The 14,042-nt window shown below is 44.2% G+C and overlaps 1 protein-coding gene across 2 annotated transcripts in view; it reads left to right on the forward strand.

Annotated features, from left to right (window-relative positions):
• Nucleotides 1–9,135: 9,135 nt before the first annotated feature.
• LOC117501642 (oxysterol-binding protein-related protein 10) overlaps nt 9,136–14,042 on the forward strand; it is a 144,845-nt gene continuing 139,938 nt past the window's right edge. For both annotated transcript variants that reach the window (XM_034160564.1, XM_034160565.1), the window contains exon 1: nt 9,136–9,671. In XM_034160564.1, the coding sequence (XP_034016455.1) occupies nt 9,400–9,671 (272 nt within the window). In that variant the 5' untranslated portion in view covers nt 9,136–9,399. The remainder of the gene's footprint in view (nt 9,672–14,042) is intronic.

Below are 14,042 nucleotides of genomic sequence, written 5' to 3' on the forward strand. Positions count from 1 at the left end.
CGTGGTCAGAAAAGAGAAGGGAAGAGAAGAGACAAGTGTTCAGTGACAGGTGGGTGTGACAAACGAGCAGAAAGAACAGAGATGTGACAGAAAAAAATCAGACACTAAACAAAGATGAGACATAAAAAAGCCTAAGAAATAAAGATAACAAACCCAACATGAAGGAAACAAAGAATCAAACCAAGAAACACGTGTGAGAACCAAAAAGAGAACAAGAAGAAAAGTAAAGGCTAAGGCTAAACTAGAATGGAACTCGGACTGTGGCAAAAGTATAACAACTAGAAAAACCAACCACTGACTAAAGTGCAAAAGGGCCGAATGAAAGAACAACAAGAAAAATAAAAAGGACAGAACTAGAATGGAACTCACTATGTGGCTAAAATATAACAGATAATACAAAAAGCATTGGGCTTGACAGCAGAGGATCCTCGGTTCAAATCCCAGCCTGACCGGAAAATCACTAAGGGCCCTTGGGCAAGGTCCTTAATCCCCTAGTTCAGGGGTGGCCAAGTTCGGTCCTCGAGAGCCACATTCCCGACACTCTTAGTTGTCTCCCTGCTCTAACACACCTGAATTCAATGAAAGGCTCATGAAAAGTCTGCTAACAAAACTGGCCACCCCTGCCCTAGTTGCTCCCAGTGTGTAGTGGGTGCCTTGCATGGCAGCAGCCTCTCATCGGGGTGAATATGAGCCATTGATATGTAAAGCGCTTTGAGCATCTGATGCAGATGGAAAAGCGCTATATACGTATGAACTGTGCTAATATCTACAACAGATGAGATTTGGGTTGTTGGCAGAGGCACGGTGCATTTGGAAATTATTCACAGCGCATCACTTAGTCCACAGAATTTCTGCACAAACTGTCAGAAACCGTCCCAGGGAAGCTCATCTGCATGCTCGTCATCCTCATCGTGTTGTGAAAGTGTCGTGACACGGACCCACAACAGGGGGCGTTAATGAACGGACAATGGATAAGCCAAAAAGTAACAATTTAATGTTGTGAATCACACAACGATGTACAGACAATAACAATACAGTGACTGTCAATCATACACCAGGTGACGTGTGGGCAGGCTCGACGATAGAAGACGCCTGGCGAGAGAAAAGCCGGATCCACACAGCTTCCACCGCCAACGGAGCTGAAGAACACCGGAGCCACCAAGCCCTGCGCCCCAGGTGGCCGCTGTCTTCAGCAGTCAGACCCGGTACTGCTGGCAGAGAACAGAGACAGTCCAGATGAGTGTGAGGTCGCACACTCAGTAATCCCACAGTCTGTATTCAGTAAAGGAGGGAGAACCTCCACCTCCAATCACACACTCGTGCAGCTCCTGTCTAACCACTTATCTGGTTGGAGTGTGAAGCGAAGCCGTCGCTGATCACACCAAACGCCAATCCCACAGATAAGGACACACCACAGGAAAACGGCTGCAAAGAAGTACAGATTATTACTCAATGTTTTGAGTCAGCAGAGAAAGTTACCTGATTGGTAGTTGATTTCTCGGCGGGGAGGTGGAGTTGCAGTCCGGCCTTTATGGTGGTGGTGATGAGTAGTGGATGAGTGACAGCTGGTACGGATGATGAGTGACAGCTGTCACTCCTGGTCGCTCCGACGCCCTCTCGTGCTTGAAGCCCGCACTTCAAGCAGGGCGCCATCTTGTGGTGGTGGGCCAGCAGTATCTCCTCTTCAGCGGCCCACACAACACATCGGGGTCTCGACCTGACTCCAGTTCGTCGTCGTAACCGACTTGAGTGGGCAAATGCTCACATTCACTGGCGTTTGGCACGTTGGAGAGGTGTTCTCTTCAGGGATGAATCCCGGTTCACACTGCCCAGGGCAGATGGCAGACAGCGTGTGTGGCATTGTGTGGGTGAGTGGTTTTCTGATGTCAATGTTGTGGATCGAGTGGCCCATGGTGGCGGTGGGGTTATGGTATGGGCAGGCATCTGTTATGGACGAAGAACACAGGTGCATTTTATTGATGGCATTTTGAATGCACAGAGATACCATGACGAGATCCTGAGGCCCATTGTTGTGCCATCCAAGAACATCACCTCATGTTGCAGCAGGATAATGCACGGCCCCATGTTGCAAGGATCTGTACACAATTCTTGGAAGCTGAAAATGTCCCAGTTCTTGCATGGCCGGCATACTCACCGGACATGTCACCCATTGAGCATGTTTGGGATGCTCTGGACCGGCGTATACGACAGCGTGTACCAGTTCCTGCCAATATGCAGCAACTTCGCACAGCCATTGAAGAGGAGTGGACCAACATTCCACAGGCCACAATTGACAACCTGATCAACTCTATGCGAAGGAGATGTGTTGCACTGCATGAGGCAAATGGTGGTCACACCAGATACTGACTGGTATCCCCCCCCCAATAAAACAAAACTGCCCCTTTCAGAGTGACCTTTTATTGTGGACAGTCTAAGGCACACCTGTGCACTAATCATGGTGTCTAATCAGCATCTTGATATGGCACACCTGTGAGGTGGGATGGATTATCTCAGCAAAGGAGAAGTGCTCACTATCACAGATTTAGACTGGTTTGTGAACAATATTTGAGGGAAATGGTGATATTGTGTATGTGGAAAAAGTTTTAGATCTTTGAGTTCATCTCATACAAAATGGAAGCAAAACCAAAAGTGTTGCGTTTATATTTTTGTTGAGTGTATGAACTGTGCTAATATCTACAACAGATGAGATTTGGGTTGTTGGCAGAGGCACAGTGCATTTGGAAATTATTCACAGCGCATCACTTAGTCCACAGAATTTCTGCACAAACTGTCAGAAACCGTCCCAGGGAAGCTCATCTGCATGCTTGTCGTCCTCATCGGGGTCTCGACCTGACTTCAGTTCGTCGTCGTAACCGATTTGAGTGGGCAAATGCTCACATTCGCTGGCGTTTGGCACGTTGGAGAGGTGTTCTCTTCACGGATGAATCCCGGTTCACACTGCCCAGGGCAGATGGCAGACAGCGTGTGTGGCGTTGTGTGGGTGAGTGGTTTTCTGATGTCAATGTTGTGGATCGAGTGGCCCATGGTGGCGGTGGGGTTATGGTATGGGCAGGTGTCTGTTATGGACGAAGTGTTGTGTGGGCCGCCAGAAGAGGAGGTACTGCTGGCCCACCACCAGAGGGCGCCCTGCCTGAAGTGCGGGCTTCAGGCACGAGAGGGCGCTGCTGCCTTACAGGAACAGCCGAGGTGACAGCTGTCACTCATCAACTATGACAGCTGTCACCGATCATCTGCATCTCACCCTGGATAAAAGCAGGATGACACCTCCACCACGTCGCCGAGATATCGACTTCTTTGAGAGGTAACTTTCTCTGCCTGTATTAATTGATTCCAAGAGCTATTGTGTTGCAGCTGTCCAACCAGAGGACCGGCGTGGGTCGCGACTGTTTCGTCCTACTTCCCGTCAGATAAGTGGTTAAACAGACGCTGCACGAGTGTGTGTTAGAGGTGGAATTCCCACCGTTATTGTTACGGGGTGTATACACACCCACACTTGACTGTCTTTGTTCTCCGCCAGCAGTACCAGATCTGACACGCTGAGACGGTGGCCACCTGGGGACTTCGGGACTTGGCGGCTCCAGTATCCTTCGGGTTCGGTGGTGGTGGAAATCGTGTGGTTCCGGTTCATCTCCAGACGGGCGTCTCCTATCGTCGAGCCTGCCCACACGACACCTTCATTCATTGACTTGTATCTATTCTATAAACTGCTGTGTGTGGTTGTGACATTCACAACAGTAAAGTGTTCTAATTTAACTCCCTCTATTGTCCGTTCATTTACGCGCCCTGTTGTGGGTCCGTGTCACTACACTTTCCCAACACGAAGAACACAGGTGCATTTTATTGATGGCATTTTGAATGCACAGAGATACCGTGATGAGATCCTGAGGCCCATTGTTGTGCCATCCAAGAACATCACCTCATGTTGCAGCAGGAAAATGCACGGCCCCATGTTGCAAGGATCTGTACACAATTCTTGGAAGCTGAAAATGTCCCAGTTCTTGCATGGCCGGCATACTCACCGGACATGTCACCCATTGAGCATGTTTGGGATGCTCTGGACCGGCATATACGACAGCGTGTACCAGTTCCTGCCAATATCCAGCAACTTCGCACAGCCATTGAAGAGGAGTGGACCAACATTCCACAGGCCACAATTGACAACCTGATCAACTTTATGCGAAGGAGATGTGTTGCACTGCATGAGGCAAATGGTGGTCACACCAGATACTGACTGGTATCCCCCCCCCAATAAAACAAAACTGCCCCTTTCAGAGTGGCCTTTTATTGTGGACAGTCTAAGGCACACCTGTGCACTAATCATGGTGTCTAATCAGCATCTTGATATGGCACACCTGTGAGGTGGGATGGATTATCTCAGCAAAGGAGAAGTGCTCACTATCACAGATTTAGACTGGTTTGTGAACAATATTTGAGGGAAATGGTGATATTGTGTATGTGGAAAAAGTTTTAGATCTTTGAGTTCATCTCATACAAAATGGGAGCAAAACCAAAAGTGTTGCGTTTATATTTTTGTTGAGCGCTCAACAAAAATATAAATGCAACACTTTTGGTTTTGCTCCCATTTTGTATGAGATGAACTCAAAGATCTAAAACTTTTTCCACATACACAATATCACCATTTCCCTCAAATATTGTTCACAAACCAGTCTAAATCTGTGATAGTGAGCACTTCTCCTTTGCTGAGATAATCCATCCCACCTTACAGGTGTGCCATACCAAGATGCTGATTAGGCACCATGATTAGTGCACAGGTGTGCCTTAGACTGCCACAATAAAAGGCCACTCTGAAAGGTGCAGTTTTATCACACAGCACAATGCCACAGATGTCGCAAGATTTGAGGGAGCGTGCAATTGGCATACTGACAGCAGGAATGTCAACCAGAGCTGTTGCTCGTGTATTGAATGTTCATTTCTCTAACATAAGCCGTCTCCAAAGGCGTTTCAGAGAATTTGGCAGTACATCCAACCAGCCTCACAACCGCAGACCACATGTAACCACACCAGCCCAGGACCTCCACATCCAGCATGTTCACCTCCAAGATCATCTGAGACCAGCCACTCGGACAGCAGCTGGAACAATCGGTTTTCATAACCAAAGAATTTCTGCACAAACTGTCAGAAACCGTCTCAGGGAAGCTCATCTGCATGCTCGTCATCCTCATCGGGGTCTCGACCTGACTCCAGTTCGTTGTCGTAACCGACTTGAGTGGGCAAATGCTCACATTCGCTGGCGTTTGGCACATTGGAGAGGTGTTCTCTTCACAGATGAATCCCGGTTCACACTGTCCAAGGCAGATGGCAGACAGCGTGTGTGGCGTTGTGTGGGTGAGCGGTTTTCTGATGTCAATGTTGTGGATCGAGTGGCCCATGGTGGCGTTGGGGTTATGGTATGGGCAGGCGTCTGTTATGGACGAAGAACACAGGTGCATTTTATTTATGGCATTTTAAATGCACAGAGATACCGTGACGAGATCCTGAGGCCCATTGTTGTGCCATACATCCAAGAACATCACCTCATGTTGCAGCAGGATAATGCACGGCCCCATGTTGCAAGGATCTGTACACAATTCTTGGAAGCTGAAAATGTCCCAGTTCTTGCATGGCCGGCATACTCACCGGACATGTCATCCATTGAGCATGTTTGGGATGCTCTGGACCGGCGTATACAACAGCGTGTACCAGTTCCTGCCAATATCCAGTAACTTCGCACAGCCATTGAAGAGGAGTGGACCAACATTCCACAGGCCACAACTGACAACCTGATCAACTCTATGCGAAGGAGATGTGTTGCACTGCATGAGGCAAATGGTGGTCACATCAGATACTGACTGGTATCCCCCCCAATAAAACAAAACTGCACCTTTCAGAGTGGCCTTTTATTGTGGACAGTCTAAGGCACACCTGTGCACTAATCATGGTGTCTAATCAGCATCTTGATATGGCACACCTGTGAGGTGGGATGGATTATCTCAGCAAAGGAGAAGTGCTCACTATCACAGATTTATTCTGGTTTGTGAACAATATTTGAGGGAAATGGTGATATTGTGTATGTGGAAAAAGTTTTAGATCTTTGAGTTCATCTCATACAAAATGGGAGCAAAACCAAAAGTGTTGCGTTTATATTTTTGTTGAGTGTAAATGCAGTCCATTTACCATTTACAAACACAGACAAAGGAAATAAAAGGGAAATCACAGACCATGGATCAAAGGGTGAAGTAGTAGTAGTACTATAGGAGTAGTAGAAGTGATGTCAAAGGTTAAGATCAGTGCAGAGGAGCGTTAATAAAAGTAAGGAATATCCTGAATGAGAAGCCTTATGACCTGAGGATAAAAGCTCCTCTTGAGCCTCTCAGTCTTGGTCATAATGTTGCAAAACCGTTTCTCTGAGTTCAATAAGCATGTGTAGATGCCCGGAAGAGAGTGTAGAGCAGATCTTGTGCAGCACTCTATGCAAGGCCTTGTGGTCTTGAACACAGATTTGTCCGAGCGTGGTATTTTTGCATTTTTCCAAATGTACAATCACCACAGCATGACCTTAATTACACAATGCAGCTGACCTGCGTGTGACTCCTCAGTAAAAGCTTTTAACTAACCACTGGCTCCCTGCTGCTCAGGCTTCTTTTTTTTTACTCTCTTTTATTGCTTGCTGTGTCATGGTAACGTCAGTTGTTGAGTAGCAGGAATCTACCTGAGCATTGTTAAGTGCCCTGTGGAAACTACTTGACACAATGTACAGTGCATCCAGAAAGTATTCACAGTGTGGCACCTTTTTCACATTTTTTATGTTATAGCCTTATTCCAAAAATGGATGAAATAATTTTTTTCCTCAAAATTCTACACACAATACCCTGTAATGACAAAAAAGTGAAATTTTTTTTTAAAGCTTTTTGGAAATTTATTACAAATAAAAAGACTAAGAAATCACACATACATAAGTATTCACAGCCTTTGCCGTGCAGCTCAAAATTGAGCTCAGGTGCATCCTGTTTTGACTGATCAGACTTGAGATGTTTCTGTAGCTTAACTGGAGTCCATCTAGGGTAAATTCAGTTGATTGTACATGATTTGGAAAGACACATACCTGTCTACATATAAGGTCCCACAGTTGACAGTGCAGGTCAGAGCACAAACCAAACATGAAGTCAAAGAAATTGTCTGTAGATTTCCGAGAGATCTAGAGGCACAAATTTGAGGAAGGGTACAGAAACATTTCTGCTCCTTTGGAGGTCCCAATGAGCACAGTGACCTCCATCATCCGCAAATGGAAGAAGTTCAGCTCCACCAGGACTCTTATTTGAGCTGGCCGCACATCTACACTGAACGACTGATGGAGAAGGGCCTCAGTCAGGGAAGTGACCAAGAACCCAATGGCCACTCTGACAGAGCTCTAGCATTCCCCTGTGGAGAGAGGAGAACCTTCCAGAAGGACAACCATCTCTGCAGCAATTCAGCAATCAGGCCTGTATCATAGAGTGGCAAGACAGAAGCCACTCCTTAGTAAAAGGCACATGGAGTTTGCCAAAAGGCACTTGAAGGACTCTCAGACCATGAGAAACAAAATTCTCTGGTCTGATGAGAAAAAGATTGATCTGTTTGGCGTGAAGCCGTACAGTGAAGCATTGTGGTGGCAGCATCATGCTGTGGGGATGTTTTTCAGTGGCAGGAACTGGGAGACTAGTCAGGATTGAGGGAAATGTGAATGCAGCAATGTCCAGAGACATCCTGGGTGAAAACCTGCTCCAGAGCATTCTTGGCTTCAGACTGGGGCGACAGTTCATCTTTCACCATGACAGTGACCCTCAGCACGCAGCCAAGACATCAAAGGAGTGTCTTCAGGACAACTCTGTGAATGTCCTTGAGTGGTCCAGCCAGAGCCCAGACCTGAATCTGATTAAACATCTTTGGAGAGATCTGAAAACTGCTGTGCACCGACGCTCCCCATCCAATCTGATGGAGCTTGAGAGGTGCTGCAAAGAGGAATGAACAAAACTGGCCAAAGATAGGTGCACCAAGCTTGTGGCATCACATTCAAGAAGACTTGAGGTAGTAATTGCTGCCAAAGGTGCATCAACAAAGTATTGAGCAAAGGGTGTGAATAGTTATGTTCACATGATTCCTTAGTTTTTACTTTTAATAAATGTGGAAAAAAAAAAAAAAACTTTCTTCATGTTATCATTATTGGGTGTTATAAGTAGAATTTTGAGCGAAAAAAAAAAGAATTTACTCCATTTTGGAATAAGGCTGTAACAAAATGTGGAAAAGTGAAGCACCGTGAATGCTATCCGGGTGCACTGTATATTCAGTCAAGATTTGAAAGCTTAAAAAAATACACATTTTCATGTTTAGAGACAAATTATTTCTTTGTACAGTGCTCTATGCCAATATGTCTCACATATTTAGAAAGTTGAGATTCTTCTGAACATTCTGATATGGTAATTTTGTCATGTTACAGCCTTATTCTAAAATGGAGTAAATTCTACTCACAACACCCCATATTGATAACATGAAAAAAGTTTTTTTTATTACAAATTTATTATAACTGTAAAAACCTTGCAACTGTTAGAATGGCCTAAGCAGTGGGTCACCCCTTTGAGTCTGGTCTACTTGAGGTTTCTTCCTCAGTAGCATCAGAGGGAGTTTTTCCTTACCACTGTCGCCTGTGTGCTTGCTCTAGGGGTTGGTAAGGGTTTGACGTTATTTGTTTGAAGTGCCTTGAGGCAGCTATTTCCACATGAAGTAAGAGAAGACAAAGATATGCTTCATTGAATATCTCCTAATTTATCTCCCATAGTTAGTTAAGATAACATTGACTTAGATAACAAATTTTAAAAAGTTTTTTTTTTTTCTCAAGAGCACGAGAACATCATTCCGTTATCTTGATTAAAAACATGTGGAAATGTCTTAATTGACTGCTGGTCTAAACTTCTTTAAATATTATGTATTTAGAGGGGGAAATAATGTTTTTTTTTTAGGGGAAAATGATGTTTTACAGTGTATTGTGGGACTGCATCGTCATATCCGGGGGGGTGGTCCAGAATGAAGTGGGCGTGTCCACCGTGTTTCTACCAGGAAAACGTTGGACGAGATCCACAGTGCCACACAGACGCGCACTGCAGTGCGTCTGGATGCAAGAACTGGAGAACATGTTGTTTTTGCTGCATACTGAAGGACGTCTGAGCAAACCGCACGACTCACTACAGACATTTGCAGTTTGTCCGTTTTACTCGAGCAGACACGCGCCGTCCTGTTCGTCACTTATGATCTACTGAAATCCTCCGTGGTGTCACCGCTGGTCCAGCCCTGGTCCTGATCCATCCTGACCCTCCTCCTCCTCCTCGGCGCCGTCCCGTTACCACGATGGACAAGACGCTCTTCAGCCCGCATCCAAACAAAACCTCCGCCGGCCTGTCCTCCTCATCCTCCTCGTCGGACCGTGCTAACTCTTCGAGGAAGCCGGGACGGACCGGGTCACACAGCCCCGGCTCCTTCTCCCTCTGCGGCCCGGCAGGAGCAGCGGGGAGTCGGGGCGCTTTCTTGGGGAGCAGCACGAATCTGCAGCAGGCGCGCAAACGACAGCTGGAAGGAGTCCTGAGCAAATACACCAACCTGATCCAAGGCTGGCAGAACAGGTGAGCACATGGATGCAGATGTGAGAGTCCGTGTTGTTATCTGCTCAGTGTCCACGTTGCACTCCGCACAGGAGGAGGAAGGGGAGGAGGAGTGTGGGTCCGATCGGAAACTGCCAGTTGTAGTTTGCTGTAAAAGCAAACATCCGCTATTGTAGAAATCAGTGATGACAGTTTAGTTACACAATCAACGAATCCCAGCCTACAAACCTGCAGTAAATCCTTTCTGTGGGCAGATGTTGTTTTTGTTGTCCAAACTCTGCGATATTTAGATTGTAGGCTTTTAAATTTTCCTCTGTGATATATAAGCTCAAGGATGCAACACAATTATCTAAAAATAATGAGGCACTGACAGAGTGCACACTTCAGCCAAAGCCAAGCACTCTTAATTTTACTGAAGTTAAAGTGCAAATTCACTTTTTTTTAAGGCAGTGGCTATTGGTATGTAGCTGTATTGAAAATTCTGTTTGTACAAAGTGCTTCTGATGGTCAATCTACTGTATGTAAGGCTGACATTATCTTTTGAAGTGATGATCTTATTCATTTGGCATGTGGTAACAAAATATTTGTAATTGTCTTTCCAACTTTACCCAAGCCATTTAATGTTTGAAGGGGGAAAATCTTTAACAGGATTGGGGTGTGAATCGTGTGGCTAAACCACTTAGGCCACAGCGTGTCACTCTGCAACAGGTCATAGCTTGAATTCATCACACGTTGCGGCGTTGAAACTTTAAACTTAAAGTGCATAAATTTGTGCACCCTTGTCATTTTATTCATTTGAATACATTTAGCACTAATTATTGGAACACAAAATTGGTTTGGTAAGCTTATTGACCCTTGCCCTCCTTACATTGGTGAATCCAGTCATGAGAAAGGGTATTTAAGGTGGCCATTTACAAATGTTTCCCCTCTTTGCATCTCTTCTAATGAGTGGCAACATGGGAGCCTCTTAACAACTCTCAAATGACCTGAAAACAAAGACTGTTCAACATCATGGTTTAGGGGAAGGCTACAAAAAGCTATCTCAGAGATTTCAGCTGTCAGTTTCCACTGTGAGGAACATAGTGAGGAAATGGAAGACCACAGGCACAGTCCTAGTTAAGGCCCGAAGTGGCAGGCCAAGAAATATCTCAGATAAGCTGAAGCGAAGGATGGTGAGAACGGTCATAATCAACCCACAGACCTGCTCCAAAGACCTACAACATGATCTTGCTGCAGATAGTGTCTCTGTGCATCGTTCAACTATACAGCGCACTTTTCACAAGGAGATGCTGTAATGCAGAGGAAGTCTTTTCTGCGTACACGCCACAAACAGAGTCGCTTGAGGTATGCTGAAGCACATTTGTACAAGCCAGCTTCATTTTGGAATAAGGTGCTGTGGACTGTTGAACCTAAAATTGAGTTATTTGGACATAACAAGGGGCGTTATGCATGGCTGAAAAAGAACACAGCATTCCAAGAAAAACGCTTGCTACCTACAGTAAAATTTGGAGGTGGTTCCATCATGCTGTGGGGCTGTGTGGCCAGTGCAGTTACTGGGAATCTTGTTAAAGCTGAGAGTCACATGGATTCCAGTCAGTATCAGCAGGTTCTTGAAAACAGTGTCCATGAATCAGTGACAAACTTGAAGTTGCGCTGGGGCTGGATCCTTCAACAAGACAACGACCCTAAACACTGCTCAAAATCTACTAAGGCATTCATGCAGAGGAACAAGTACAATGTTCTGGAATGGCCATCTCAGTCCCCAGACCTGAATATTATTGAAAATCTGTGGTGTGATTTTAAGTGGGCTGTCCATGCTCGGAAACCAACAAACCTGAGATGTTTTGTAAAGAAGAATGGTCCAAAATACCTTCAACCAGAATCCAGACTCTCAATGGAAGCGATAGGAAGCATTTAGAGGCTGTTATTTCTGCAAAAGGAGGATCTACTAAATATTGATGTATTTTTCTGTTGGGGTGCCCAAATTTATGCACCTGCCTATTTTTGTTTAAAGAATTATTGCACACTTTCTGTAACTCCTATAAACTTCATTTTCACTTCTTAAATATCACTGTGTTTGTCTGCTATATGTTATATTTAACTGAAATTGCTGATCCAACCAACCAATGATTTATAAAGGAAAATCTTGGAAATCATCAGGGGTGCCCAAACTTTTATATACAGGTGTGTGTGTGTGTGTGTGTGTGTGTGTGTGTGTGTGTGTGTGTGTGTGTGTGCGCTATTTAGCATAAACACTGTGTGTCCAGAAAGAAAATCCTGAGTTGGCTGAGGTCATTTTTTTGCGCTACACATTATGATTGCCTCTTACAGGTTGATATGGGATCTCTTATTGCTGGAGCATATTGCCTCATTCTGATCTCATCCACATTTAATGGGGTGCTTGATATTTTGCTGCTTTCAGAGCACTGCAGCCACTCATATTGTAGCACAAAATGAAGCACAAAATGGCAATATTTGACATAACAGCCTGTAACGAGAGCACCGCGCAAGCAACACTTGTTTCCAAATCCACAAATTTTTACCTTAGAACAAAATGATCAAGGTCAAAGTCCTGTTAGAAATTACTTTTCATAAGTTAAAATCAGTGGTGGGCACAGCTAACCAAAAAATTAGCTTCAATAACTGTTAATCCACTAATTGAAAAGTTGTCTTTTATCAAGCTGAACCAATAAACCCCTAAAAAATTTAGCGGACGTTACAGATAAAAGCTAAACTGATAACTTTCAGGATTGATTTCTGTACACTAGAAGCTACTGACACAACAACAAGCTAGTGCTTCTGTCTCAGATCAGCCTTCTCTCAGTAAAAGAGACCTGCTGATCATAAAGAAAGGTATCTGCCTGTGCATGAGTTGTGTGATATGCCGGCAATATCACACGGTTTTGACTTATGGTTACAATTTTAAACAAACTAATTCTGGACAAGCTATTGAAATGAATGTCATGTCTGTCGTTTTACAAAGTGAAAATATCAGCTATGTTTTAGTTTTAAAGTAATGCACTAATTTTGAAAGTTTTAGCATTTAGACACACATGCCACAATGAATTATGGGTAAATTAGTTTCCTGACATGAGTGGTTGGTTGGTTTGTATAACACACGTTACTGAAACGTGTGGTGGGTTTTACAAATAAATCTGTATTTGTAAATGTCATTTTTTTCATTTGTAAAAAAAAAAAGGCAATTTGAAAACTGAAAATTCGGTTTAAGTGGATTCAGCACTTTTAGCGAATGTGTGGCAGAAATTGTATTCACACTGCCATGAACACTGCCATCTACTGGCCAGTAGATGACAGTATTCATTGTGAATCTCAAACGCATTTTCACTCATAGAATGTCTCAATATAAGTGCATCACCGATCACACGCATTGTAAAAACCAACACACAAGTTACAGTAATTTTACAGGTGGTGTCAAACATAATTACATAATTTACAGGGGGTGTCCGACACTGTTTTTATGCATAGGAAAATGTTAGTGAATGATGTGTTACCTTTCCATTTCATGCTGTGGGTATATCAGTTATTCAATAGAAATGTGTTTTGTTGATATGATTTTGTTAATTCAACGGCAACGTTTGTGCAAAATTGGCATTTTTTTGTTTATTTCAGTTTCACGACAGTATATCATTTTAAAGTACCACAATTCGCCCTATTGAGATATCCCATAATCCCTTGTGCACCAGAGTTGCTGCAGTCAAAATAACACTGAGAAACTACATAACGACAGTTACAAATGAACATTATATGACCAAAATGTATTTTTTTATGCTTTTCATAACATTTTTAAGAGACTGCTGCATGAGACCCTGAAAACTTGCTAAAACAAATATTCCAAATATTCCGTGTCTGCTACATTTAACCTGCATGGATCTTCATGAACGCAAACCGAATTTCAGACATTTTATATATACGAGGTCTGTTAGAAAAGTATCTGACCTTTTTATTTTTTCAAAAACCATATGGATTTGAATCACGTGTGATTGCATCAGCCAAGCTTGAACCTTCGTGCGCATGCATGAGTTTTTTCACGCCTGTCAGTTGCGTCATTCGCCTGTGAGCAGGCTTTGTGTGAGCAGTGGTCCACCCCTCTCGTCGGATTTTTATTGCGAATAAATGTCTGAACGATTTGGAGCTTTGCTGCATCAATTTTTTCCAGAAACTGTGAGAGACCTCCAGGTGGACACCATTCGGAAAATTCTGTTGGCTTTCAGGGACGATTTTATGGGGATTACACAGATTAAGGAGTGCTCCAGCCGGTTTAAAGTCCGCCCACAGCTGCTGAGAGCGCGCCGCGCTCCGAGCGCCAATCGACAGGCTGAATCAACCAGATAATTTCCAACGTGAAGGCTTTGTTGATCCGGGACGTCGTCT

This window comes from Thalassophryne amazonica, chromosome 20 (assembly GCF_902500255.1).
Source record: "Thalassophryne amazonica chromosome 20, fThaAma1.1, whole genome shotgun sequence".
Classification (NCBI taxonomy): domain Eukaryota; kingdom Metazoa; phylum Chordata; class Actinopteri; order Batrachoidiformes; family Batrachoididae; genus Thalassophryne; species Thalassophryne amazonica.